A 27,929-nucleotide genomic window follows, 5' to 3' on the forward strand; every position below is an offset into this window, starting at 1 on the left:
TGTGTTTGAGCTGCGAGGCGTTTATTGAAAAACATCCATGGAGTTGGTCACGGGAGGAGCAGAAGAGACACAGGAGGAGAATGGAATTAGGAGCCCAGTCTGTGAAGACGCAGGTGTCAGCACGGTGCCAGCGTGTGCTGGGGAGACACAACTGTGCCTATAAGCTCCTCCCATCCCCACACCGTGCCACGAAGGCTGTTTGCACACGGTAGGCCTCAGACCCCGAGCGTAAAGACACAGCCCTTGCATGGCAACAGGTGTCAGAAGACAAAGTATTAATAGCAACTTGCATCTTTGCTGCATTTCAGCAGTAACCCCTGCAGAGCTCAGAATAGCTACTCTGGGAGTCGCACACTGGATAGGATTCGCCCTCCCAGTTGTGATCCGGTATCAAACCGTGGGCACGACTGCCAGGCTTATGGCTCTTTCAAAAAAAAAAATAAAGGTGGAAGGGGGGAGTGAAAAGTATTTATAGGGAGCCTTTCCCTGCAGGGGACTCAGAGCATTTTACAAGCCTACGCCCATTGGGCCTAGCCCCGGGCGGGCAGGGTCGTAGCGTGCACAGTCTAACCCCGCAGAAACCCAGAGCTTATCGGAAGATCGATCAAAGGGCAGCGACTTTGGAAGAGTCGGGTGAGCCCAGCTCCAAGGTGCAGAGGAGGAAGCTGCTGAGGGTGACAATGAGCAATGGGATGAACAGGCAGCTTTTGGCCTGGACTTTAGGAGATGCCTTTTCCAGCCAGAGACCAAAACTAACCCTGCTTCCCAGCACGGGGGTAAGGGGGCACCGCAGCCATGCAAAACCTCCCGCCAGCCCCACTCAGCTCTCCAGGCCGATCTGCTGCCGCAGAACCCTTGGGGCAGCAGTTCTGTGCCCTGGCAAAAATCCCACGGGGCCCTGGACCGGACACTTGCTTGGCCCCTGGAAAACCGCTCTCCTGGGCTCCAGATAAACCTGCAGCCCCTGAGCCCCGGCCGGTAACCCTGCGCATGCCAGAGGCTTTTTTGGATTTGCAGGAGCTCTTCGAGGCCAGCGGTTCAGAGCGAGCTGGGAGAGGGGCTTTCGCGCCACGTGCAAACAGCCACGTTGTAGGACACAGAAACCCATGAGGGAGGGAAATCTGCCTTGGCTCACGACCTCGCCAGCAAGGGCTCCCCCGCAGAAGCAGGGGTTCCTTGCTGGCACTTGGCTTCCATCACATTATGCTCTGCTCACCGTGGGGAGGGAGGGGAGAGGAGAAGGGTTCGAAGAGGACAGGGGGCCGGGGAGGAAGGGCCCACGGCTGCAGTTTCAGGCGCAGGCTCTGCTCCCCTACATCGGCCCCCGGCTCACCCCAGGAAGGGCTCTTTCAGCCGCACGCGCAAGGAAAGGGAAGGTTACCGGACAGTGGCATGGGACGCGCCCCCTGCGTCTGCCTAAGAGCCAGGCGTCAGCACCGCTGAGCCACCGGGACGCGCTTTGGCTTCCTCCCATCGAGCTGGACTCCAACTGGAAGACAAGGCGCTTGCAGGAGCGCAGGGGTTAAAAGCAGGCACCTCGCGCTGCTGCTCCTCCGTAGCCAGACCCCGAGGGGCAGCCCCAGCTCGAAAACAGCTAGGAGCTGGATGGAGCTGGGTCACCACCCGCACCAGAGTTCTCAGCTGTTCAGGTGGGAAGGGCCTGCCTGAGGCTAACTCCGTTACACTCCAGTTTATTCACCACACAGCACCAAGAAGCGCTCCTGCTCACCATGGTCGGAAAGGGCCTATCGACTCCTTGTGGGACACGCGTTCAGTCCCTCGACCAGGGTTAGTGCCGGTTGGGGTCACACTGGTCTATCAGCAGAGTCCCGACCTAAGGCAAGGGGTTGTTACAGGCACTATACATAGTGTATTCGGAGGGAGGGGAAAGCGGGGTCCTACAAGCTGCTTTAAGCCATTAATACTCGCAGGGGACAAGCAACATCGTAGCCCATCAGCCGGGAAAACATGCTGGCTTGAGAAATGTTGAAGGGGTACCAGTGGCAGGGAAAAAATTATAGCCTCTAATGCAAGTGTAGACAGTGATTTCTGCAATCAAATACCAAGCCAGTTGGGGCAGCAGATTACATGAATTAGACCCTTAATTGTTGGTGGCACACAGAGCCTGAACTATGATGCATGTAGCAGATCTTCAAGTGACAGAATCAGCCAGGTTAGTTTCTTACGTGGCAAAAGGATTCTTCTTCAGACAGCTGCTCGGTTCGGTGCCTTCCACGCTCTGGTGTTTCAGTTGTAGAAGGCTCATGCCCCAATCCTTGGGTCTACATGCAGGAAGACCTCCCCAAAAGCTCGTTGAGTTTGGGCCTGGAGAGGACTGGGCCTCCAATCTGCTTTCCCCTCCCACCAGCCCCTGCTGAACATCTGTAAGGGTTCATGCAAAACCTCCCTGCATCAGGCAGCCAGGAATAAATATTTTTTAACATCTTATAAATATGCCATAGAACATCTCAACAAGAACAAAGTGCTTTTCCCCCCCACTTAAGACCATTAGAAAACCTAACAGTGAATGCATCACCACCACAACAGACAATGAAACTTCTAGTTCCTAACACAGGGTGAAACTGACGTGGAAGTGGTTCCGGTAAAGGTCTCAGTCCTTTGGTACCTTGAAATTATCCTTCTCTTTTCTGATGGCTCCCATCGTACGGATGGGATCGGTTTCCCCCGCATGCTGCTGGACCGTCTTCTCTCTAGCAGAAGAGAAAGAGACAAGCCGATTGCATTTCCCTACCATAAGACTTAAATTTTAAAGCGTAACCAGAAATATTAGCACTCAGACCGGAGAGCTGGCGTTCACAACTAGCTTAAGAATTTTTTAAAAGATGCAATCGGCAGCCGGAATCGATGGCAGGTGTTAAAACCAGCAAGCCGAGCGGGGATTCTTACCTCTCTGTATTCTAAAATTGCACAGGCACATGCCACTCAAAGAAAGCATCCTTGCCAGGGTCACAACTTTTAGAACCTGTCTTCACTGGGAAATAACTAAATTCGAAATAACTCCCAGAATAACAAAGTCGAACTAGCGTGTCCCCATTACGGGGGAGCCTCAAAATGAGTCCGAGGCAGGCTCCGTTACTGCGGACGTGCTACCTCGACTTAGAGCCACAGGAAGCACCGGGAATAATTACTTCGAATGACTCCGGGGAGTCGTTATTTCAAAGTAGCAGCAGCAGAGCGTCCAGATGACTGTGATTTTGGAATCAGCGTTATTCCCCGAGGAAAGCAGAACGGATTTCAAAAGAAGCAACCCGGTAGCTCGAAATAACGGGCTTGGTCGTGTGGAGGCTCCACGTATTATTTCGGAATCAGGCGGGTTATCGCGAAATAACTCCCTAGTTTAGAGTGGGGCTTAGGTTCAGCCAGCCGGCACCCCTTCGCTCTGCTGATTCACGTCTTCTCAAAAATGCCCAGTTATTTATCATGGCGAGGAGGTCGCAGAATGGAACAGGTTAGTGATGCCAGAATAACAAGCAACCTGTTAGGGCAGGCGACTCTGGCTCAGCTGGACCGTGCCGATGAAAGAGCGCAAGAAGCGTCGACGGTTGCTTCTCTTTAAGAGGTTGCGCCCTCCGCCCCTTCCCCCCAGAACCCAGGCCCAGCGGTGCGCACGCAGATACCTCACGCGCATGAAGGGGTTGTATGTGAACTCTTCCGCAATAGTCGATGGGATGGTGGGTTCGCCGCTGTCATATTTTGCCTGTAAAAGGGGAGAGGTTTCCTGTGAGGTCGGGTACAGACGTTAAAAGCAATGACCTTCAGTAAAGCATTGACCGTCCTAGTGTCTTCTCTGAGCCCTGGGCTACACTAGGGCTTGATTTCAAAATAAGCCCCCTTCCCCGCTCACAACTGAATTTATCAGCAGAATGTCCGCACCACCGTTTTGAAAGAACGGGCCACGGAATGTGAAAGCTGTACGCCTGCCTTTCATCGGGAGTCACTTCATTCCAACAGCGTTATTTCGAAATAGCGGCCGTGTGGACGCTGCGGTGCCACTATTTCGAAATAACCACGCCCCAGAGTCAATCGAAGTCATGACTCCCCAGTGCTTCCCGGGGCTCTCAGTCTGAGGTAGCGGGTCCACAGGAACGGAGCCTGCCTGGGACTCGTTTCGAGGCTTCCCCGTCGTGGGGACACGCTAAGCTCGAATGTGTTCAATCGGGAGTGACGTCGAATTTGCTAATTTCGAAATCGTGTCCTAGTGTAGACGCGGCCCGAGTGTTCTGAGGGCACGGGCCAGCCACAGGCCAGACTCCTCCGAGGAGAAACGGCGTAACCCTCCTCCAGACACCGACGGGCAGCATTCCACAGGAGCAAGACACGGGCAGGCGCCGAGTGGCCCTGTTCCGGCCCAGTTTGTACCAGGACTAGCCCCTGGTAGTCCCACAGGGGAGGTGGGACGGGGAGAAGCTAAGGGAAGCCGAGTGCAGGGGTCGACATCTGAAGTGCCCCTTTGGCTTCGCTCTGCCCCATTCTCTCCACGTGCTTCGAGGGGAAGTCCCCTGGCTGTGGCCACCAGCAACGTTACGGCTGCGGCCCCTTTGGGGGAGGGGCCATGTGCAAGCTCCGCCCACCTGCCTTGCTACTGCCGCCAGCCCCGACTCTCTTCGCAGTGTTGGGCTTACCCCTGGGATGCAACCGCCCTCAGCCTCATGATCCCTGTTACTGCCCTCTTCCCACTCCCCTCGACTTCTCTCAGCCTTCCTGCCCCTCCCACCAACCACACTCGGCTCCACCCACCATCCCCGCAGTACTTCGACTGGGTGCACACTAGGGATGGAAGCAACTAGTCGACTATCTGATAAGCAGAAGCTTATAGGACAGTCGACTGGTCCCTCGACTAGTCGCTCCCCGCCCCTTACTGCCACTATTAGAAGCAGCGGAGGAGGGTGTGGGGGGGAGAGAAGCAGGAGCCGATGCTGGGGGGGGGGGCGCGGGAAGTTGGCTTAAAAGCTGTTTTGCGCCAATGCCGTATCCGCAGGGGGGGAGGGGAGGGTAGCGGGGACCAGGCACGAGCTGGCAATCCCGGTCCTGGCTTGCATTGGGTACCCCCTGCTACGCTTCAGCCTTTTCAATGTATGGAGTCGGCAGGTGGGGTTCGATCCTGGGACCGGGGACTTACCCCGCTGATCGACTCGTCGATTCAACTACATTTAACATCCTTAGCGCACACGCTACCTCTGCCCCACATGGCCTCATTACGGTTGTGACCAGGGAGCCGAAGAAACCGACGGGCATCTTGTCCCACACACGACTAAGTTCTTCGAGGCAGGGGCTGCGGCGAGCCGTGTCCGTACAAGCACCTAGCCCTTACAGGGCCTTGATCCACAAGAGGGCTCGGGGCCTACCCCACTAGAAACAAAGAATTAAAGTGATCCACTAAGTCTCATACCAGGAAGCACTCCCTTACCTTGGCCCAGGCTAGCTTTTGTTGGATGGCAGCGTTATTGGGTTCAACGTGACGGGCAAATTTGAGGTTGTTGATGGTGTATTCGTGACCACAGTAAACTCTCTAAGAGAAGGCAAACAAACAAAGTGAGTGCTTTCCATCGCAGGACCTCAAAGCACCGTTCGGTACAGGCGCTACTCTAACGTCCAGGTGCCAGGCTACGACAGTCCTGCTGCAATTTCACATTTGAGCTTCTTCAGAACTCTTGGGTGAATACCACCCGGTGTTAGTGACTTACTAGTTTAACGTATCAATGGGGTCTAAAGCATCCCCCAAGGAGACCTCGGCCTTAGGACAGCTCCTCAGACACGCCTCAGCTAAAAAGAACAGCTCAGGTGTGGGAATCTCCCTCACATTCTCAGCTGTGAAGACCGATGCAAGGGATTCGTTTAGTTCCTCCGCAACGGCCTTGCCGTTCTCAAATGCTCCTTTAGCACCTTGGCCATCCAGTGGCCCCAGTGGCGGTAGCACCTTGGCCATCCAGTGGCCCCAATGGCGGTTGAACGGGCATCTTGCTTCTGATGGACTTAAACATGTTTGTGACACCCTTCTCCACAGAGCCCTGGCTTTTCTACATGCCAGACAGCCCCTGGACATCACCCTCAGGCATTCTGAAAGCTCACGCGACCATTTTGGGCAACCTGGTATCAGGAAGGTGGCTGCTTCTTCAGTCTGTAATAGATGGAGCTGGGTTAGGCTGCTGACGCGCCCGGAAAGCTAGGTACCGTTTCAGGGTCCAGGCGGCCTAAGACCTCGATCAGAGCTTTGTACATTTCTTCTGGGGTCCCTTCGAAGAACTTCCCACAGCCGGCCACGAACAGCGTGTCACCTGGGAGAGGGGACAGGACACGGTAGGACAGCCAGAGAAGACCCTAGATAGCACATGGCAGGAGATAATTCCCGACATGACATAAGCCTCTATCATATCCTCCCTCCCTCCCAAGTCTCCTCCTTTCTAAGATGATAAGTCCCAGCCTGATTCATCTCTCCTCATAAGGCAGCCGTTCCAAACCCCTCATTTTTGTTGCCCCTTTTCTGAACTTTTTCCCAATGTTCCCATTGTTCTCCCTGGCAGTAAACAGCCCCGGGGAGCTGGTGACCCAAAGAGCAGCCCAAATTCCATGATGGAGCCTGGTCACATGTCACAAGAGACACGTGGCGCCCACGCTAAGACAGCCACAAGTGTAACAGGAAAAAAACCAGAATCCGGATAATCAGGAGATGACCAGAGGAAAGATCTGCATGAGCCGCACAGAGACAAGGCAAAAGAAACCACCCAGCTCCTCACCTGTAAAGACAGCCGGGGGCTCCGAACTATTAGGCTTGGTCACGTAGTAACAGATGTGTCCAGACGTGTGACACGGCGTCGAGAGGCATTTCACATGAAGCGATCCCACCTGAGGGGAAGGCAAACAGACTGAAGTTGCCTGGGAGTTTAACTCGAGGGGTTTCTAGATGGAGGATGGCACAAAATTTGGCAGGCAAGTTCCCAAGCTGCAGAGTAAAGAGCGCAAGTCAGGTTGCCATGGAGTCCAGCAAGCGTTCGGCGAGGGGAGCTTGCGAGATAATCGAGCGCGTTACTTCAGCGGGTACAAAGGGGAACTTCATTTCCTTCCATTACACACAGGGACTCTGGTTGGCAGTGAGTGAGGCCAAGCAAACAAATCGAGACACTTACAAAACCCAGGCAAGTTAGTCAAGTGTAAACAGCTACTGTCAAGTAGGGATGTAAAATTTCGATTATTTGGCTAATCGACTAGTCGATGCAATCTCCCAAGGCAAAAGCACTGCGGGGACCATGGGCCAACGGGGGGCTCAGGCAGTCCCCAGCGGACCCTGGGCTCCATGTGGCGCTGCCGCTTTGAAATGCCGCAGAGAGCCCGGTGTCAGCCTCCACGCGGTGTTTCAAAGCAGCGGTACCGCACGGAGCCTGGGGTCAGCTGGGGACTTGGGCTCCACATGGCATTGCCACTTTGAAACACCCCCTGTTCTGTCCCTCCCCTTCCGCCTGCACTTGCTGCCTCTTTCTGTTAAGAGGCAGCAAGGGGGGAGGGAAGCGACTAGTCACCTAGCCTATCGACTATCTGAGATGAATTGCTTATCAGGTGGTCGACTAGTTGACTTGTCCTTCACATCCCTACTGCCAAGAATGGGGAAAGCGAGCTATATACCTGGACACACACTCAACTGCCCACTCAGCAGGCTAGGTGGCAATGTTTCCTCTATCTTTTTTCATCCATGTGTGGAATAAATGTTGTTAGGTGCAGACGTGCATCACCAGTAGAAACACACGCTGCCAGCTGTGGGCACTCGGCTAATCAGCTGGGCAGCATTTGCACCTGTCTTGGGTGGCCGCCCAGGCGCTCAGCTTACAGGGAACACTGCCACAGGGCTATTTACTGCACACATGGCTGACCGACAGCAGCTCATTTTTAAACGAGTGGTCTCCACCACCAGCACCTCACAATCCAATGCATTTACCCTCCCCGCCCTGCTGTGAGCCAGGACAGTGGTACGATCCCCCAGGGCAGATGCGAAACAAAGGCACAGTGACTTGCCCAAGGTCGCTAGGAGTCCGTGGCAGAGCAGGGAGCGGAGCATGGTATGGGCTCTGAACCCTGGAGGGGATGTCTACGTAGACACGAGTCCGGCCAGCTCTCAGCGGGAGACACGTGTTTGCTTGTTACCTGGAAGGACGTCAAGTGCGACACTTTCTGCGTCAGGGCTCCCACGCGGTTGTCTCCCCCGTAGACTCTTAGCCCAGACTCCATCTTCACAAGCTTCTCGTTACCCCCAGCATGGTCCCTGAAAGGCCCAAAGGTCAGAGTCTGGGCGGCCACAAGATGCGCTTCTTACAACTCGGGCCTTCCTCCGGCTAGGCTGGAAGTATTACCCCGCAGAAGGACTGGCTAGTTCCCAGGCTTTGAACGTGACCCCCTCCGGAGCAGTCAGCTGCTCTGCCCTGTCCCCTGCACGTCACCTCCTCACGCAGCCTCGGGGAGGACACGAAGGCCACGAAGCTACTGAAGTGACGTCCCAGCAAAGCTCCTGCTCCACTTCATCGCTCAGTTCGGTTTTGAGACTGGGGTGGGGAACCGACGGCCCGCGGGCCCCATCCAGCCCGCAGCTTGCCTTGACCTGGCCCACGAGCACCCCAGCCCGCTCCTGCCCCCTCCCGCCCACACCCCGCAACCCCAGCCCGCTCCTGCCCCCTCCCGCCCACACCCTGCAACCCCAGCCCGCTCCTGCCCCCTCCCGCCCACACCCCGCAACCCCAGCCAGCTCCTGCCCCCTCCCGCCCACACCCCGCAACCCCAGCCAGCTCCTGCCCCCTCCCGCCCACACCCCGCAACCCCAGCCCGCTCCTCCCCCTCCTTCCCTCCTGCCCGCAACCCCAACCCGCTCCCTCCCCAGCCTGCTCCTGCCCCCTCCCGCCCACACCCCGCATCCCCAGCCTGCTCCTGCCCCCTCCCACATCCCCAGCCTGCTCCCTCCCTCCTGCCCAGACCCCGCAACCCCAGCCCGCTCCTGCCCCCTCCCGCCCACACCCCGCAACCCCAGCCCGCTCCTGCCCCCTCCCTCCCTCCCGCCCACACCCTGCACCCCCAACCTGCTCCTGCCCCTCTGTCCCACACAGAGTTAATCCGGCCCTGGGGAGTGAACCCTGAGCCTCAGCACCCCCCCTCGAGAGGAGTGTCATTTTTCCTTCTTCTCAGGTGGGGGCCAAGTCTGTGAGGATTGTGGGTTCTCCCCCCTCACTTGTGTGGCCCCCAACCCAAAACAAGGCTCCCCACCACCATGTTAAGAGCAAGGGTGGGGCAACTTCTTCCGGGGGTGTTCCCACCGCACCCGGCTGATGGGAGGGGCAGGCGTTCACTGCCACGAAGCTGCAAGGCCCGTCTCGGGGTTGGCGGCCAAGCCGGGGGAGGCCCGAGGGCAGCCGGGCACTGACTTCGTGGGGTGTGGACGCCCCCTACCTCCGGAGGGGGTTCTACTCTAGGGGCGAGAGAGACCGTCGGAGAGAATTACCAGTGGTGGTGAGTGGTGAGGACCGTCGTCAGCTTCACGCCGTGTTTCCGGACCACCTCCACCACCTACAGACAGAGCGCCAGAGACATTCGATTTCACAGCACCCGGCTCGGGCCCCGCCTGACTACGCGGAGGGGCTTCCCTGCCTCTGCGAAGGCGCTCGGAGACGGGACTGCACCCCTCCTCGGGCCAGGCGCCCATCAGCTTTGCGGGGAACTACGCCCGAGTAAGGACTGCATTCCCCCAGGGGATCAGCACATCCGGCCAAGGTCCCGCCGCCGGCAAATACATGTTACACTAAAACTCCGGTGGTCCGGCATCCAATGCTCCGGCTCTCCTGATGGTCCGGCACCATCGGGAACCCGGAAGTGCTCCGGGCAGCCGGACAATTGGAGCTGCTCTTGCGCCCGGCTTCCCCAATTCAGCCGCTGCTGAAACTGACCAGCGGCTGAATCAGGGAAGCCGGGGGCAGAGCAGCTGGGGTGCTGCCGGGTTGGTCCCCTAGCGCTGCCCCTCAGGGCTGCGGGATCAACCCGGCAGCACCCCAGCTCCTCTGCCACAGGCATCCCCGATTCAGCCGCTGCTGAAACTGACCAGCAGCGGCTGAATCGGGGATGCCTGGGGCAGAGCCAGACTATCGGAAGGGGGGGCTACGAGGGCTCTGGGGTGGCATCCCCTCCACCTCAGTCCAGACCCTTCATAGTCCCCCCTTCCGATAGTCTGTCATATCTGATAATCCAGCACCCCCTGGGTCCTAAAGGTGCCGGATTATCGGAAGTTTACTGTACTTCATAAGCAGCCAGGAAAGGCTCCATCCTACACCTCGCCAATTGTGCGTACAGCAGAGTAAGAGTCAGGACTGGACGAGACCTCAGGAGAAATTGAGTCCAGCCCCCTGCCCAAAGCAGGACCAATCCCAACTCAATCATCCCAGCCAGGGCTTGGTCAAGCCGGGACTTAAAAACCTCTAGGGATGGAGATTCCACCCCCTCCCTAGGGAACCCAGCCCAGCGCTTCCCCACCCGCCTAGGGAAATAGTTTTTCCTAATATCCAACCTAGACCTCCCCCACTGCAACTTGAGCCCATTGCTCCTCATTCTGCTCCCACTGAGAACAGCCTCTCGCCAGCCTCTTTGGAACCCCCCTTCAGGGAGTTGAAGGCTGCTCTCAAATCCCCCCTCACTCTTCTCTTCTGCAGACTAAATAAGCCCAAATCCCTCAGCCTCTCCTCGTTGGTCACGTGCTCCAGCCTAGTCACACCCCAACGGACGCAACTGAAGCACCCAGATCTCAGCCGCCACACTGACCCGCAGCCACGGCCTCGGCCCCTCACCAAGAGCCAGGCTCACGGCCAGCCACCTCCTGCATTGCCACGCGGGGCTCGCGCAGGCGGCCCTGACCCAACCCGGATCCGCTCTCCCCAGGCCGAGCCCCGGGCGCGCTACCTTCTGGGGCTGCACGGGGTCGACGATGGCGGCCTCCTGGGTCTCCTCGTCGATGAGGAGATACATGTAGTTGTCCGTGAGGGCCGGAAGCAGCTCCACCTTCATGTTGGCCTGCGTGACTACCGCGGACCGTCTCAGCTCAGCGTCGGCGTGGAGGAAGCCAGTCCCCGGCCGGGCTGTCCCTGGGGACACAGGACATGGGAAAAGAGGGTCAGTGCGGCAGGAGCGCGGGGAGATGCTGGGGCTCAACGCCACGGCTCTGAGGGGCCCACGAGAAGAGCAGGGTGTGGCTTCACGCTGCCTCCTGCTGGAGGAAGGGCCAGGGTCCAGGCAGGGCGAGGTCTCCCAGGGAGGATGCCACCTGCCCCACCCAGGAGCCCAACGGCAGCCACCTGGCGCAGGGCCCTGCTCTCCCCGGCAGCACCCAGGAGTCCCCCCCGGAGTGGGGACACGGGCCCGGCACGCCCTCGTCGGCGCGCGACGGGACCCAGGGGCGACGGCAAGGCAGGACCGGGCCCAACAGGAAACCCGGCAGAGGAGGAACCGAGCGGGCGGAGGAGAACCGACGGTTCCCGTAGCAACCGGGCTCCGGAGCCCTGAGCAAAGCCCACGGCACGGCAGAGCGGAGGCGAAACGAATCACTTGGCTCGTTCCGGAGCAGGGCTCGTCGCCAGCCCGTCCAGCGCCCGGGCCCTGAGGTCAGGGGAGACGTTCGGGCGGCAGCTGAGTGACCCCGGCTCTCAGAGAGCTGGAGAAAGGCCGTTTTAGAGGCTACGGGTGCTCAATTTGCAGGCCAGGACCCTTCTGGGGGTTAGGAGGTTATCACATGAGGGGAGGTCATGAGTCAGCCCCCCCCCCAACCTCTGCCCAGTGTTTGTAACGGTATTAAATATATCAAAAGTGTTTAATTTCTTGGGGGAGGGGAGAGTCACTCTCAGAGGCTCGCCAGGCAAAAGGGACCCCAGACACCAAGTTTGAAACCACGGGCGTAGAGAGACCTTTGGCCAGAGGCGCCAGAGCAAGCGAGTCGGGCAAAGGGGGAGAGAGCGCAGCCTCCAGCAGAGCGCGCGGGACGCCTGTCGGTACCCGAGTCACGCACCAGCCCGCCTCGGGAGGGAAGGTTCGGGTTCGCCGGCCGCAGCTCCCTCCCCCGAGGCAGCCAAAAAAGCTGCTCCGCTCTTTGCTTCGGGGGACGCGTTTCAGCTGATCCGCAAAGAGCCCAAAGATCCCTCGCTCCTTTGGGGAACTCGCGCCGGGCGAACAGGCTGGGCAAAAGGATCAGCCCTTTCAATGGGGGAGAGGAGCAAGAAACGGCTGCCCACTGGGCCTCCCGTTTCTAGCGCCTCCAGCCGCCGTCGCGCCCATTTCTGGGCTCCTCTGGGTAGTTAAAGGGAGAGAGACCCCGAGACGCTCCATTCAGGAGGAAGAGATTGTAGCCTGAACATGGCACTCCGGGCACGCCAGCTACCTGGGATGAAACACCCCATGGAGCCGGCCAGCACACGGGCCAATACAACAGTATTACAGGATCAAGACCAGGCCCCATTGCGATGGGTGGGATGTGGAGACAGTTCAGGATGGATCCTGTCCCTAGGCAGGTACAATCAGTGGAGGGAAACTCGTGACCTACACCCTCCCCCCCCCATGTCCTCTCCCCCACGTCTCTCGCACCCTGGGCGCTTTCGGAGCATCATCAATCTGCTGATTCACACTCCATCCCAGCTCCTGTCCCAAGCCACAAATCAGCTGCTCGGGGCAGTTCAAGCTCTGGGAGGGAGGGGGAGAGGCAGGGCTGGGGCAGATCTGTGGGGTGCCGAAAGCGAGAGGCGCGTGTGGGGTCGTGGGGGAGCGCAGGCTGCATGTGGCCTGCTGAGACGGAGAGCCGCTTATGCAGCCTGCTTCCTCATCTCGTGGACCCCTCGCTGCGACACGGCAGAGACCCGGAGAGGGCAAGGGACTCAGCTAAGGTCCCAGCCACTCAGCAGCAAAAGTAGGAACCGAATCCAGCCCTCCCCCGCAACACGCCCAGTGCTGGCCTCTGCCCAAGGGACAACGTCCCCCGCAGCAGGAGAAGAGGAAAGAGCTGCAACGCTGGAAGGGCTCCAAAACTAGGCTTTGGGATGCACAATACACAGGTATCGCCCCGCAGACCCAGAGTTACAATCCCACCAGAGCTGTGAGCACTGAACATGCAAAATCACAGCCACACGCACAGGCCGTTGGAACCCCGGCAGCGCTCGCTCTAATTTTTTTCCACCCATGTGTGGAATACATTTTTATGTGCACTGGGGCATGTGCACCACCCTTTGAAACACACGCTGCTGGCTGCGGGTGCTCCGCTAATCAGCTGGGCGGCACTGGGATCTCTCCTGGGTAGCTGCCCTGCTTACAGGGAACACTGGCCCATCTGCTCCCAGGAACACTGAACATACATTTAGAAATACTTTAAACACTCAGCCCTAGAACTGCAGGAAGCATGAAGCCTTTGGAGCCCCAATGCACCTGTTGGAAGCTGAGGGAAACAGACTCCCGCTCACCCCTTTATAGACAGCTCCAGAGATCAGTTCAACAATCAACCTCACCGCACTTGCTCCTCCGCTCAGGACCTTCCACCCACCCCCATTCTCCTTCCTCACCTAGTTTGGAAGCCTCCAAAAGGCAGAGTTTAAAACAATCAGAAAAGTTTTTCTTCACTCAGCGCACAGTCAACCTGTGGAACTCCTTGCCAGAGGATGTGGTGAAGGCTAGAACTTTAACAGGGTTCAAAAAAAGAGCTAGACAGATTCATGGAGGTTAGGTCCATCAATGGCGATTAGCCAGGATGGGTAGGAATGGTGTCCCTAGCCTGTTTGTCTGGAGAGGGGTGACAGGGGAGGGATCACTTGACAATTTCCCTGTTCTGATCACTCCCTCTGGGGAATCTGGCATTGGCCACTGTTGGCAGACAGGACACTGGGCTGGATGGACCTTTGATCTCACCCCGTATGGCCATTCTTAGAGGCTTGACAATGCAGGACCTCAGCAGAGACCAACAGCAGCGACAAGAGTAGACAAGGATGTGAAGCACCAAGGAGCAGTTCTACTGAGCCAGTGTCACTTGCTCACACGGGCCTCGTTCGGTAGGTCACGGCATCTCAAGAAGAGACAGTCCCCCACTCTAGCGTCCCAAAACCTGAAGCCAAGTCAAGTTCCTCCGGGCAACTGCTGACCCATTTAGCCCAACGTGACACACGCCCTGCTGACAGCAGCAGCTTTGCCTAAGCAGCGGAACCTGTTTCTATCCCAACCCCAAGCAGACTGTTCAGGCAGCCTTGCCAGCCGATCTCCAGTCGGCTTTTATCCTAAAGACACAGGCTGCGTTTAGACTGGCAAGTTTTTCCGCAAAATTTGCCAGCTGTCTACACTGGCCGCTTGAGTTTGCGCAAAAGCACTGACGTTCTACTGTCCGAAATCAGCACTTCTTGCGCAAATGCTTTGACATTCCCGTTCGGGCAAAAGCCCTTTTCTGGAAATCTTTTTGCGCAAGAGGGCCAGTGTAGACAGCTAAAAACTGTCTTGCACAAAAAAGCCCTGATGGTGAAAATGGCGACTGGGGCTTTCTTGCGCAAAACCGCGTCTAGATTGGCACGGACGCTTTTGCGCAAAAAATGCTTTTGCGCAAAAGCGTCCGTGCCAATCTAGACGCTCTTTTCCGCAAGTGCTTTTAATGGAAAAGCTTTTCCGTTAAAAGCATTTGCGGCAAATCATGCCAGTCTAGATGCAGCCTCAGTGTCTGGAGGTAGGGGTGGTGATTTTTGGATGTGGGCAGCTGGCGACGTTGCACTTGCCAAGATGAAATGCCCTTCACCTCCAATACAGCGTTTGCCCATGATTCTATCACAGGCGTCAAGATGAATGAAAGAAAAAAATACCCTGAGTAGTCCGGTAGCACCGTAGAGACTAACAAATTACATATCAGATCACGGGGAAAACCCACTTCCTCAGATGAGTGCAGAAAAAAAAAAAGAGAGAAACCTCCCACTGTATGATGGAAAAAGGAAGAGATGGGAGAAAAAGGTAACTGTCACTTGTAGTGCGGGTGCTAATGAGGCTAATTGAGTGGGCTGGGTCTCATACTTAGCTTTTGATGTCATTTGGGTGTTGAATATAATGGCCCATCGAGTTCATGTCTTTGATCAAGCCATGAGAGATGGTGTCAAATTTGCATACGAAGGCCAGTTCCACGCTCACTCTCTAGTTGGTTTCTGAAATTCCTTTGGAAGAAGACTGGCTACTTTTAAATCCACGAGTGAGTGCCCAGGCAGGTTAAAATGTTCCCCTGCAGGTTCGTGTGCTCCCATTGCTGAGATCTGATTTGTGGCTGTTTAACCTTTGTCGTAGAGACTGCCCCGTTTGGCTAATAGGTCAATGGATGTGAAAGATTAACCAGTGACCCAGTTAACGGGTAATGTTCACTGGTTCTGGTTAACTGGCAACCAGTGGGGGCTGGGGCAGCCTCCCACCTGACGCAGCCTCCCACCTGACGCAGGCAGGGGCTGCTCTCCTTTAATGTTTAACCCGTGAACTGATTAACCCAGATTTCGCATCCCGAGAATGAACTTTCCGCCTGATCTTGCTCCTGAGGAAGCCACTGGCTAGAACTGGCCCAGCGGGAGTGGAACCCTCTTGCCCATCCAGTAGCCTCATACGGGTTTCAGCCGTTCCATCCCCCTGGAACAGAACCCAGCTGTCTGGACGCCAGAGAGAACGGAGACACAGCAAAGGCGCCAAGCATGCTCCTTTGAGCTGTGCCGGCACGAGGCGCTGCTGTTTTGGTTTACTCCCACGACTCCCAACCCTACGTTTTCAGAGATTTGGCAATTTGCCGTTTTCCTGGAGTGCCGCAGGCACAGCTGGAACGAGAAAAGGCAAATCGAGGCAGCTTCTGAACATGCCTCAGACAGCTCAGCAATATCCATGTTTGAGAAGAGACTTTTTTTAAAAAAAGGCCTCGTAGTCTTAGACTGGGCTACAAAAGCGAGCCCTGTACAGTTAAACCTGCTGCGGAGCATCACTCTGTAACAAATCAGAATCTCTGCAGCCATCTCATTACTGATTACAGGAGGCAGACAGTTGTAGCTTATCCCTTTTGGCTTATTTTTCTAGCCCACCGAGCGTTCTTGGTTTTTCCTTCCACATCTGCCTTGTACTAAATTAGAGCTGAAAAATGAGTAAAGGAAGAGAGCGTGAAAGGCTATGTCTACACTGGCGCGATCTTGCGCCAGAAATATGCATATGAGGCTAAGCGTGGAATATCGTCAGCCTCATTGGCATATCTAATGAGCCGCCATTTCTGCAGAAGAGGCTCTTGTACCAGAAGGAGCTGTCTACACTGCCCTTTCTTGAGCAAGAAAAGCCTCTTGCGCAATGCCGCCACGCTGATTAATTTCAGGAATAACGGCAATGCGCAAGAGGGGTTCTGTGTTGAAGGGCATTTTGGCAGGTAGGAAATTGGTCATGTTATACAGAGTATGGATATTTGCTGGGTACTAAGAGAGAAGCAGAGTTTGATGCAAAATTTCTTTACGAGAGAGGTCACGAATCCATTCCTGCGACATTATTATGTTATTAGGGATCAGAAAGGAAATTTCTTTATATTCTGAATCCACTAATTGCCTGTGTTGGGTTCTAGATTCCCTATTTCTTCTCCATCAGGAATAGACCACAAGACCTACTGCTTACAGCAACTGAGATGCTAACGTTCTGGCTGTACCAACTGTACGGTCCTCAGAATTTCAATACGACTTATGCTCCTATTCGGGTTTCTCCCCCCACAGGGACCAATACAGCTCCCACAGAAGCTCCCAAAAAAATCTGGGAAGGGCCCATCACATCCATTCTGCATCTGTAAGAATGTAAGTTACCCCAACACGACTTGGTACTTCCATGTTCAAAGCACTGTACAAACATTAACGTCCTCGCAAACCAGGGATTCCCTAACGAGATCGTGATGCTGCTCTAAAACGGGGCACAATTTTCAAGTTTGACAGCAAATCTAGTCACTAAGTTAGGTTAGGGCCACTCCTACAACTGGATTCCTGTAAAATCCTCTGCTCCTTATTTCACTGGGATTGGGGTAACAACTTCACATTGAAATCAGAGCCTCAAAGTAGTCCGGTGGCTGCTTAAGTCAAACTTGGCTGCTGTTTCTAGCGTGACAAATAGGTCTGCACTCATAAACTCCAGTCATCTGAAGAAGTGGGCTGTGCCCACGAAAGCTCATGATACCATCTACATGTTGCCTTAGTCTATAAAGTGCTACCAGACCATTTGTTGTTTTTTTAAGTCCTATACTGGGCTATCCCCCGAAAGTTGCCCAATAAAACTAAGCATTGTGGCTGTGGGTTGTACAGATCAATAAAGCGCAGTTAGGACCCAGTTTTCCAGACCCATTCCCAGCCTATGTCCCGCAGGAAGGCCAGGAGGAGCAGACTACAGGCAGTTCCCGGGTTACATGGATCCGACTTACATCGGATCCCTACTTACAACCCCGCACTAGCTGCTTCCCCCCAGCAGACCAGGGAGACGCAGAGCGGCTTTTCTCAGCAGACACCTCAGCTTGAGAATAAAGGACTGAGGGAAGTGAGGTGTGGGAGAGTAAACCTGAGCTCTGGAGAAATGTTTGGCTAGAGTTTCCCCTACAATATGTACCAATTCCGACTTACATACAAATTCAACTTAAGAACAAACCTACAGTCCCGATCTTGTACTAACCCGGGGACTGACTGTAGAAGCAAGGGCGAAGCGCTCCCTGCAGTCAGTGCGGGGGGGGGGGGCGGGTTGTAGGTTCCCCCATGGGACTAGCCCCAAGACGGCCCGGCGGGGAGCAAGGCGGCCAGGGCTCCGACCTGTAACCCCCTGGCGCACGTTTAGCCAGGAGAGGGGCTTCCCCTCCTGCAAGGTCATTTCCAGCCCAACCCCGGGGCGGTGCCAGGCTCAGCGCAGCCAGAGGGGGACGCGCCCGGCCCCAAAGCGAGAGGAGCGCAGCCCGGCCGCGGAGGGGGGTACTGGCGGCTCCCGCAGCAAGCGCCCCCCGGCCGCCGACCTACCCGCTCGGAAGGCACCAGCAGCTGCTCCCAGCACCGCGAGCGCGCCGCCGAGTCCCCGCCCGCCCCAGCGGCCCATGGTCCGGGCGGCGGCGGCGCGGCGGGCGGGTTACATAAGCGCCGCGCCGGGCTCTGTTTGGTCCAGCCCCGGCCGCGGCCCCGTTCGCTTTCCTCCCCGGCCCGCCGCCAGCCAATGGCGCGGCCGCTCGCCGGCCCGGCCCCCCCAGCTGGGCGGCCCGGCCCCTTGCACTCACCGCGCTGCGGGGCGGGCGTGGCGCCGCCGAATGCGCATCGCGGCGCAGCTGGATTTGCAGGCGGGGGACGCTGCCCCGCAGCTGGATTTGCAGGGGGGCGGGGGACGCTGCCCCGCAGCTGGATTTGCAGGGGGGCGGGGGACGCTGCCCCGCAGCTGGACTTGCAGGGGGGGGGGGGGGTTGTGTTACAGTCGCTGGCTGCAGAGGAAGCTTCACCCAGGAAAAGAAACGCCGGGGCGGGGCGCCGCGCTCCTGCCCCGCTCCGTGGCTCAGCTGCGAGCCAGGGGATTGGCGCAGAAGACACGTGTCGCCCCCGGCGTCCCGAGCTGTCAGAGCGCCGCTCCGCGCTGCTGCACTTCGCCCTCGGAGCTGGCCGCGCTCATGGCCTCGGCCAAGCCTTTGGGCAGGTTCTGGGAATGGGGCCGGAACATCATCTGCGTGGGGAGGAATTACGCCGAGCACGCCCAGGAGCTGAAGAACGCGCTCCCCAGCGAGCCCCTTTTTTTCCTGAAGCCTTCTTCGGCCTACGTCCGGGAAGGAGAGCCGATCCTCAAGCCCTATTACTGCAGCGACCTGCACCACGAGGTGGAGCTGGGAGTGGTGATCGGGAAGAAAACCCAGGCGGTCCCCCAGGAAGTTGCGATGGACCACGTGGCGGGTTATGCCCTGTGCTTGGACATGACCGCCCGGGATACCCAAGCTGAATGCAAGCAAAAGGGCCTCCCGTGGACTTTAGCCAAAGGCTTCAATACATCGTGCCCGGTCAGTGAGTTTGTGCCCAAGGAAAAGATACCAGACCCGCACAAGCTGCAGATCTGGCTCAAGGTCAATGGTGAGCTGAAGCAAGAAGGGGAAACCTCTTCTATGATCTTCTCCATTCCCTACATCATCAGCTATATCAGTGAAATAATCACACTGGAAGAAGGGGACCTGATTTTGACAGGGAGCCCCAAAGGTGTTTCAGCTGTGCAGGAGCACGATGAGATACAAGCAGGAATAAAGGGCATCCTCAGTATGCAGTTTAAGGTGGCCCAACAATCACGCCGCCGGTCTTGTTAAGAAAATCAGTCGTTTTCCAACTTCTTTTTGGAGGGAATGTTAATTTCGCTCTACAGGTGCCTTTTAAAATAGCTGGAGAATGAAGAACTACCCAGATGGCTGTGCAAGTCTGTGCCCCAATGGCCTAAAAGAATGTATTGTCAGCTCGCTTGGACACAATCGAGAATTAATTATACTGAGGTAGAAAACTGGTTTTGTAAGCTTTCTTTATAAAGGCCCGGATAAGGACTACCACTGCTCTGAAGGGCCAGCTTTTCACATAATTGAATGGCATTCAGCTCCAGCTAAAAATATGTATATATGAGAGAGCCACTCAAGCTGTCTGGTTAATAAAAGGCAGCAGCTTTAAGAAAGTACTGGTATGAGAGAAAGGAAATGGTAATGAAATGCTTCTAATAAAATTGGTTTACATTAAATGTTCTGTCATATCTTTGCCCTAAGCTTAAAACAAATTTATTGCATGAGGCACAGGATTTAAAATAAACATTGATTTTTTTTCCCCTAAGGCCTTTGGAAATGTGTCCATAAAATTAAAAGTGTTTAAGAAAATCAGCATTATCTTCGATGCTTTTTATTTTTTACTTTCCATTTCCTTTTTGTTGGAGCAAGGAGACATTATGGGCATATGAAATCTGGTCTTGTTAAATGAACATTTCACTGCAATATGCTGCACCACAGGTATATGTTCCATTATGTGACTGTCATTAAAAATAATTTTTTTCAAAGGAAGTTTAAAAATGAAGGAATAGCTGGCATACACAATATACAGTGTATTTACAAATGGGTTGATAATGTATCTATTTATCTAGGCATGGCCCACTAGCCTAGCATATAGAAATCAGTCAAGTAATCTTATTGCGCTTGTGTTCCTTGGTGGAGACCCTGACCATAAAAGGGTAAAAAGTGAAACTGAGGGTGTACAAAGTGCTATCAAATACACAAAAAGAACACATTGAAACCTTTTTGTCCTTCACTAGCTTCTTTCAGTTACAATAACCTTAGGTCACAATCCTGCAAAAATTAAACATGTGAATCTTAATAAGAATACTCATGCTTAAAGTTAAGCACATGCAGAAGGGAGCTCTAGTTGTTACTTCTGAAATTGCACCAGACACAACATTTTGAGACTGAAATATAATTTTCATGTACATAACTTAATGTTGCTGCCAATGCTATTGTGAAACAAGGATCTGAATTAACCTAGCAAAGTATCCTATTCCACAAAAAAATCTCTTGATACTCTCAACAGCGAAATCATAGTTTCTGCAAAAGGCCAACGTAGCGAGAACAAACTTCTGACTTTTACAGAAGTCTCAAGTCCCACTAACAGCTTTCCATTTAACACTGTACACAATGACCAAATTTCTGTTAGTTTATGGATAGCCTTCGGGTATTGGCGCTCCTTGTTACCAGATTCTTGAAAGTATCAAAATACAGCGAAAAGTATTATATTTTCCCAATGATGCTTTCCCAGATAAACAATTCCCTTTGTCACAGAAAGATTACAAGTTTATGAGTGGAGGGGAAAGATGGCCAGTGCACTCCTGAATCCAAGAAGAAGTAAGTCCATGGTCATTTTAAGATGTGATATGAACTATGAAAAAGTTTGAGATTCCTGGTGTAAAAAATCCCTTCTTGTCAAATACAGCTAAGCACAAATAAGTGAAACTAGAATAGGAGCCATGCATAACCACAAGGAGAGAGGATAAGTGGACTTAGAAGCGGATCAGTAGCTGGTAAAGCTTTGTAGACAGACATTTTTTAAGTGTAAGTGTATTCAAATAGCATTTTTTTTACATCTGGGACATGCATATTGGGCTTTCTATGGTCTTCCCACACAGGCTTCCATTCTTGAAGTCTGGGAGAGCTGTTCATAGCATGCTCCGGGCTCTTTCTTCCCATACGTTATAGGATCCTCTCTCTATTACAAACAGAATTGTACAGAGGATCTGGTTGCAACACAGTTATCCTCTAATACGTTTAAATGGTTCAATTTTAAAGCAGTCAGCCATATTTGGAATCAACAGCTCATCTTATCAGTTTTGGATTGTGGCCCCTTCCACATTCATGTCAAGCTGACTAATTTCTGTGGGGGAAAATACTTTCATGGCATTCTGAGGGATTCAGTGGGCAAGCTCAATGCAGCGTCATTCTTAAGTAGTATGCTGGCCCTATGTAGAAAATGAGCTGGAGAGTATGATGGCCCTATGTAGAAAATGAGCTGGAGTGGGCAAGCTCAATGCAGCGTCATTCTTAAGTAGTATGCTGGCCCTATGTAGAAAATGAGCTAGAAAGTCTACATGACTCCATTATGGAGAAGCAGGAAACACAATGTCTATTCTGGTGTCTCTCAACCTTTCCAGACTAGTGTTCCCCTTTCAGGAGTCTGATTTGTCTTGTGTCCCCCAAACTTACACCTCACTTAAAAATGACTTGCTATCAGTAAAAACCAGACATCAAAAATACAGCACAATATTACTGAAAAAATGCGTTCTCATTTTTATCATATAATTATAAAATTAACTGAAATATAAATATTGTACTTACATTTCAGTGTACAGTTTATACAGTAATATAAGCAAGTAATTGTATGAAATTAGTTCATACTAATTTGCTAGTGCTTTTTATGTAGCCTATTGTAAAACTAGGAAACCATATAGATGAGTTGATGTACCTGGGGCTATGCAGAGATCTTCCAGGGGGTACAAGTACCCTTGGTTGAGAATCACTTGTCTACTATGCTTTGTGGTTTAGAATTACAAGGATTTTCCCTAAAAAGGAGTGATTATCCTCTTTGGCTAAAGAACACAGAACTTCAGTGAGCCAGCAGTCTCAGAGAATAATTTTTGGCTAGACAGAATTCTGTGATCTGCTACTCTCCCATGTTATACAAGATCACAGATTATATCTACTAAAATAAATCAAGAAATATATAGTTTTAGAATTTCCTTTCTGTGGGATATATTGTAATAAAAACATGTTTGCAGTTTAGATTAAATAACGGTTTTTATTCCTTTGATCAGTTTTCAAAATTTACTATAAACTGAATGAAAAATTGTTTCCCTCTCTACTTAAAGAGCTTAATTTACCAGAAAGTACATCTAAATGTCAGACAGATTTTTTCCTAAAATGAGCCCTAAACAAGCTTTTCTAAGTAGAATAACATAAAATAGAAAGATCGAGAAGATATAGACCTGTTTGTAAAGATCAGTAAGTAATAAACCTGTTTCTCTTTTACCAATTTAAATGCATTTAACAAATGGAAGTATTGCATTAAACTTTTTTATAATAATGTAGTTTCAATGAACTGCAAACTTTTAAAATCTTTCCAGCTGTTAAAAAGCCAAACAATGTTATTTTCTTCCTTTTCCTGACAAGCTCTGACTGGCCTCTACAGGATCTGCCAATTTGCACGAAAGCAAGTTCACTCTCAATCCGGTTCTCAAACTGGGCGAAAAAACCAACTGTAAAAATAAAAACGTGTATTTTTTCTGATAAATGTTTCAAAACTTATTCTTTCCAAATCTAAGTGAAACATATTGCTTATAATAAATATCAAAGTTAGTGCTTCCATTTTATGGGAACCAGAGTATATGTAGGTTAAGGAAAGGTATGTGTTATAAACTGTAAATTTAATGAACGTTAAAAGTTTTAAGTCTGATTACAGTAGTTCTATAACAGCCAATGTTATTTAAACAGGAAGTACTGTCCAGCTCACAATAAAGTGTATGATTTTAAAAAATCCAGGAATGTTCCATCAAAGGAGCAAATGTTTTAAATAATTCCCTTCTCCATCTGTGTGGGTCTGTAGCTATTCCCAAGACATGTAAAGACTAGATACTATTACATTTCCTTCCCCAAAGGCAAAACCAATATTTTTTTAAATTTTAATTTGCATAATTATATATGAAAGATAATATTTACACAATCCTAGATATTGTATGCACAGCCCCATGTGAATACAAAACTGTATCTGCATCTGCATCCGCAAAAAAGATGAATGGATGTGGATACCTATGGATTTAAAGCAAATATTTACAAATTTGCAGGGCTCTAAATAAAAAATTTGTATCCATATCTGCAAAAATTATCTGTGGATAGCCACATTCACATCCATGGATCTGCAGGACTCTAACTGTATGATATAATCAAACATGTAACTTGGTCCCTGATCCTACAAACATACATGTGCTTAAGTTTATGCAGGCGCAGTCCCAATTAAATCAGTGGTTCTAATATGTTTACAGTTAAGCACATGCATAATTCAAGACCAAGGTTCTACTCAGCAGTGGCTAGATCCTGCAGGCCTCACTCAGATTTTGCGCATACTACTGTCAAAAACCCAATAATAAGGATTTTTGTTGTTTTCTTGGAATAATTACAAATATTAATAACATAAATTCACAGGCTGCATCTACATTGGCACCCCTTTCCGGAAAAGGGATGCTAATGAGACCAGTCGGAATTGCAAATGCCGTGGGGGATTTAAATATCCCCCGCGGCATTTGCATGAACATGGCTGCCGCTTTTTTCCGGCTCGGGGTTTTGCCGGAGAAAAGCGCCAGTCCAGACGGGATCTTCCGGAAAATAAGCCCTTTTCCGGAAGATCCCTTATTCCTTTTCTGGAAAGGGGTGCCAATGTAGACACAGCCTTTAACTACATTAACAAGTATACTAGGTGACTTTCTTATCTAAAATAATCCTTTCCTTAACTGACACCAACAACTGGTTTACTAGTATAGTGTTAACACTACATACTAACTTTAAAATACATTTTGCTTCGTTCCAAAAGAAGGTGCCATTTTAATGCTGTCTTCTGCTCTTCTGTCAGAGTGAGGAACTCATGGACCTATTAAAATGATCAAACAACATACTTATTTCTGAAACACGCAAAGATATACATAAAGGCTACGTCTACACTGGTCCCTTTTCCGGAAGCGGCATGTAAATTTCATGAGTCGTAGTAGGGAAATGCGCGGGGGATTTAAATATCCCCCGCGGCATTTAAATAAAAATGTCCGCCGCTTTTTTCCGGCTTTTAAAAAAGCCGGAAAAGAGCGTCTACACTGGCCCCGATCCTCTGGAAAAAGCGCCCTTTTCCGGAGGCTCTTATTCCTTATTCACTTCAAAGTAGGAATAAGAGCCTCCGGAAAAGGGCGCTTTTTCCGGAGGATCGGGGCCAGTGTAGACGCTCTTTTCCGGCTTTTTTAAAAGCCGGAAAAAAGCGGCGGACATTTTTATTTAAATGCCGCGGGGGATATTTAAATCCCCCGCGCATTTCCCTACTATGACTCATGAAATTTACATGCCCCTTCCGGAAAAGGGGCCAGTGTAGACGAGCCCATACAACAAGGAGTCACTTATTTCTTTGGTCTAATGTTCTAATAATCACACCTCACAAAAAAATTGCAACAAATATTTCCCACTGAGTGGGAGATGGAAAGAGAAGCCGTTCATTAATAAACTTGTAAAGCAATCAAATATCACAGTGTTTATGTTCTATAAATACTTAAATATATTGAACAGAATACACTACTTAGTGTTCAGGGAGACAGAAAAATTGAAATATCAATCATGCCTCCACAAAAGTGTAATTTTAAAAATGAATCTCTTTTAATCAAAGTAAGGTTTTAAGAGGTACCATTATAAATTCTTAAATAAATTTAAACATAGTTTTGTTAGTTTCTATTCTTTGACAGGAGCAATAGTTGGATAGTAGAACCTCTGAGTTAACAAACAGGAGTTACAAACTGGCCAGTCAACTACAAACCTCACTTGGAACCAGAAGTACACAACCAGGCAGCAGCAGAAACAAACAAAAAACAAATACAGTGCTATGTTAAATGTAAACCTCTAAGCAATAAATAGAAAGCAGCATGTTTCTTCTTTGTAGTAAAATTTCAGAGCTGTATTAAGTTAAATATTCAATTGTAAACTTTTAAAAGAGCAGCCATAACATTGGAGTTACGCACATTTCAGTTACAAACAACTTCCATTTCTGAGATGTATATAACTCTGAAGTTCTATTGTATAAAAAGTAAAAACAAAATAATTTTTGGCTTGTTTCACATAGCTGAATCTTCACACTAGAAAACAGGTCATATCAAGCAGGGGACACTGATTTTTATTTACCGTGCAACTTAATGTTTCCTCAGCTACAACGTCTGAGAGGTTACAAGAATTTAAAGTGCCTGTGTGATCTGTAAGATCAACTAGCAAATCAAAACTGGTAAAGACAGACTTAGCATTTGAAGAACTGTCACTGCAGAAAGTGCAGGTGTCTGACATTTCATTGACCACATAGTGGCACCCTGAACTGCAAGGAACAGGAAAAGACAAAGAATTCATTACAACAGGTACACATTTATTATTGTCAGTTTGAAATTGTTCCCTGTACCACCTGATTTTCTTCCAAGCCCACCCTGACAGTGGACTCTTCCTTCCAGCCAGAGTCCTTCATCTTTTATACACAGACACAAAATGGCTCTTACTCTCCTCTCTCTTTCCAAAGGCCAGGTGGGGCATGCCCCATCTCTAGCAATCTCCGACAAAATACTACATATGAAATCCTCCATTCTAAAGAGACAAGATCCCCTCTCTTCATGGGTGAAAGTAACTTACATTTCTTACAGGTACTGTAGTATCAAAACCTGTTCCCCCCCCTTAGGAAGGCTAAAGAGGGGGAGTGTGACACAACAGTATCTGTAAGAAATGTAAGTGTGAGGTGGAGTGCGGGCTGTTCAGGGCAGCGGGTGGACCTGTGGGTGCAGGAGTCAGGGCTAAGGATTTTAAGAGGAGGCTAAATGCCTAACCATGTAGTCGATCTAATCATGTAGTCGATCTAATTTGTATCAATTACATGATTAGCCAATAACAGGAGGTACTCAGAAGGAGCTACCCCCTCTGCAACTCTGCAGTTTAAATGTTAAAATGCAGTAGGAGCTGGGCATGCAGGTAGCCTGGCTCCTACTACATTTAAACTGCAGAGCTGAAGCAGGGGTAGTTCCTAGAACGGTGTGAGCCGGGATTGAGCTGGGACTGCTGTGGCTTTGCATTTTAAATATAGTAAGAGCCGTGTGTCTCTTACTACATTTAAAATGCTGAGCTGCAGCAGTCCCGGATGGGTGGGAGCCATGACTGAACCAGGCTTGCTCAGTCCTGGCTTGTGCTGAGTCCAGCAGCCCCTGGTCACAGCCAGCCCGAGCACTGTGAACAGGGGCTGCTGCCGCAGCAGCCTCTGTTCATGGTGGCTGTGGGTGGCTACAAACAAGGGCTGCTGCTGGAGCCGCCTCTGCCTGTGGCCAGCCAAGGTCGCAGTGGACAGGGTCTACTTTGTGGCAGCCTACCCTAACCCCCGCCCACTGCTGCCTCTCTTAGAGGCAGCAGCGTGGGGCAGGGGGGCAGGTGGCACCGTGGATATTGTGATGAGGGGAACCAGTTTTTAAGTCAGCTCCCCACAGCACTGGCACCTTTTCCTTCCCCACACTTGCTGCCTCTCTGATGCACTACTTGATTACCTCCCTAGTCAGGGCAGGGGGTTGGAGATACGTAGGGGAGCAGGAGTCAGAGCTGGGATGTATGACCCACTACCAAACCCTCCCGCAGCAAATGGGGAGCAGATCTTTAAGGCTATCCCAGAACAGGAGACAGCTAACACAACTGCAGCCAAAGAGGGGCCAATTCTGCAATCCACCCCACCGACAGGAGCAGGGCCAGATACTGTAGCCAGATGGAAGCTGCTGCCAGCCCCTCCTACTAACCCAGCTGGGAGCATGCTTGCCTCCCGCATATTCTATTTGGCCCCATTAAATTGCCTGACTGCCTCCCGCAGAGTGGCATGCCCCAGAGGGCTCTTACCGGAGTGCAGCCCACTCTTACCGGAACTGTGTACTGGGGTGCACCCGCTTACTTTCACCTCTGCCTTCCTCCCTCCCATCCACCCCAGGCAAAACAGTTTCATTTTACTGTTCTGGAACTAGGCTAAACACTGTTTGATGTCAACTGTGAAAGGCTAAAGGAGAGAGGGGCAAGAGCTTTTCATATAGATTTAAAATATAAACAGTTACTTACCACCTGTTTCGTATAAATTTAGATGTATCATTATCAATATTCAATGTAGAAATATATGCATAAATAATGCCATAGATTGGTTCAAGTTTTCCCTCATTCTGCAAAGCTTTTACCTTTAATTGCTCCACAGTATAAATGTCAACTATAGTCTGCACTAAAGTTGAAAGGAAAATATTAAATAAATCCTAGAAAACACCACTAAATAAAAAAGAACGATTAAGTTTAAAAATAAATATTGGGCCTGATCTAAAGTCCATCTGAAATTAATGGAAAGACTTCCACTGTCTTTAATGGGGTTTAGAGTAAGTTCACAATAAATATAAAAAAGTGAGATGTTCAATAAAATACCTATGAGCTCCATCGAAAAGAAAATGAGGTTTACTGTAAAACATTTTCAAATAAATATTTGTTCTAATTTATTCTATGCTTCTTTTTCTAAATATATTCATGTATAGGTGTTTTATGTGTGATAGTTTGCCCTCGCTTATGTATTCAGATTTATTCAGTTTAGGCCTCTTGC

The 27,929-nt window shown here is 51.3% G+C and overlaps 3 protein-coding genes across 7 annotated transcripts in view; 1 reads left to right on the forward strand and 2 right to left on the reverse strand.

Moving 5' to 3' along the window:
• On the reverse strand, positions 1 to 18,409 carry LOC102451277 (hydroxyacylglutathione hydrolase, mitochondrial). 3 transcript variants are annotated; one of them, XM_075899827.1, is made up of 9 exons: positions 18,281 to 18,409; positions 10,942 to 11,123; positions 9,497 to 9,561; positions 8,155 to 8,272; positions 6,756 to 6,864; positions 6,193 to 6,296; positions 5,429 to 5,530; positions 3,639 to 3,718; positions 1 to 2,711 (listed from the first exon to the last, which is right to left on the reverse strand). In XM_075899827.1, the coding sequence occupies exons 2-9, from the start codon at positions 11,044 to 11,046 to the stop codon at positions 2,612 to 2,614; spliced, it is 783 nt and encodes a 260-aa protein (XP_075755942.1). In that variant the 5' UTR covers positions 11,047 to 11,123; positions 18,281 to 18,409; the 3' UTR covers positions 1 to 2,611. The 3 variants fall into 3 exon arrangements, with proteins under 3 accessions (XP_075755942.1, XP_075755941.1, XP_006129352.1); XM_075899826.1 differs by lacking the exon at positions 18,281 to 18,409 and adding an exon at positions 18,030 to 18,211; XM_006129290.3 differs by lacking the exon at positions 18,281 to 18,409 and adding an exon at positions 11,334 to 11,454.
• Positions 18,410 to 18,467: 58 nt separating this feature from the next.
• Positions 18,468 to 19,897, forward strand: FAHD1 (fumarylacetoacetate hydrolase domain containing 1). Its single transcript, XM_006129289.3, has one exon. The coding sequence runs from the start codon at positions 18,662 to 18,664 to the stop codon at positions 19,337 to 19,339; it is 678 nt and encodes a 225-aa protein (XP_006129351.1). The 5' UTR covers positions 18,468 to 18,661; the 3' UTR covers positions 19,340 to 19,897.
• A 2,762-nt stretch (positions 19,898 to 22,659) lies between these two features.
• The window catches only part of MEIOB (meiosis specific with OB-fold), a 36,701-nt gene continuing 31,431 nt past the window's right edge, over positions 22,660 to 27,929 (reverse strand). For all 3 annotated transcript variants that reach the window (XM_075899825.1, XM_075899824.1, XM_075899823.1), the window contains 4 exons: positions 27,410 to 27,563; positions 25,472 to 25,655; positions 24,102 to 24,188; positions 22,660 to 22,803 (listed from right to left, as the gene is read on the reverse strand). In XM_075899825.1, coding sequence (XP_075755940.1) covers positions 22,693 to 22,803; positions 24,102 to 24,188; positions 25,472 to 25,655; positions 27,410 to 27,563 — 536 coding nt within the window. In that variant the 3' untranslated portion in view covers positions 22,660 to 22,692. The remainder of the gene's footprint in view (positions 22,804 to 24,101; positions 24,189 to 25,471; positions 25,656 to 27,409; positions 27,564 to 27,929) is intronic.

Source organism: Pelodiscus sinensis, chromosome 16 (assembly GCF_049634645.1).
Source record: "Pelodiscus sinensis isolate JC-2024 chromosome 16, ASM4963464v1, whole genome shotgun sequence".
NCBI lineage: Eukaryota > Metazoa > Chordata > Testudines > Trionychidae > Pelodiscus > Pelodiscus sinensis.

Excerpts from the sequence above, each read along its gene's own strand:
- LOC102451277 (XM_075899826.1), bottom strand. The coding sequence starts at position 18,105 with ATGGGCCGCTGGGGCGGGCGGGGACTCGGCGGCGCGCTCGCGGTGCTG. Across the intron at positions 6,865-8,154 it reads CGCACTTGACGTCCTTCCAG|GTGGGATCGCTTCATGTGAA; the intron begins GTAACAAGCAAA and ends CCTTCCCCTCAG. Across the intron at positions 2,712-3,638 it reads AACCCCTTCATGCGCGTGAG|AGAGAAGACGGTCCAGCAGC; the intron begins GTATCTGCGTGC and ends CTCTTCTGCTAG.
- FAHD1 (XM_006129289.3), top strand. The coding sequence starts at position 18,662 with ATGGCCTCGGCCAAGCCTTTGGGCAGGTTCTGGGAATGGGGCCGGAAC.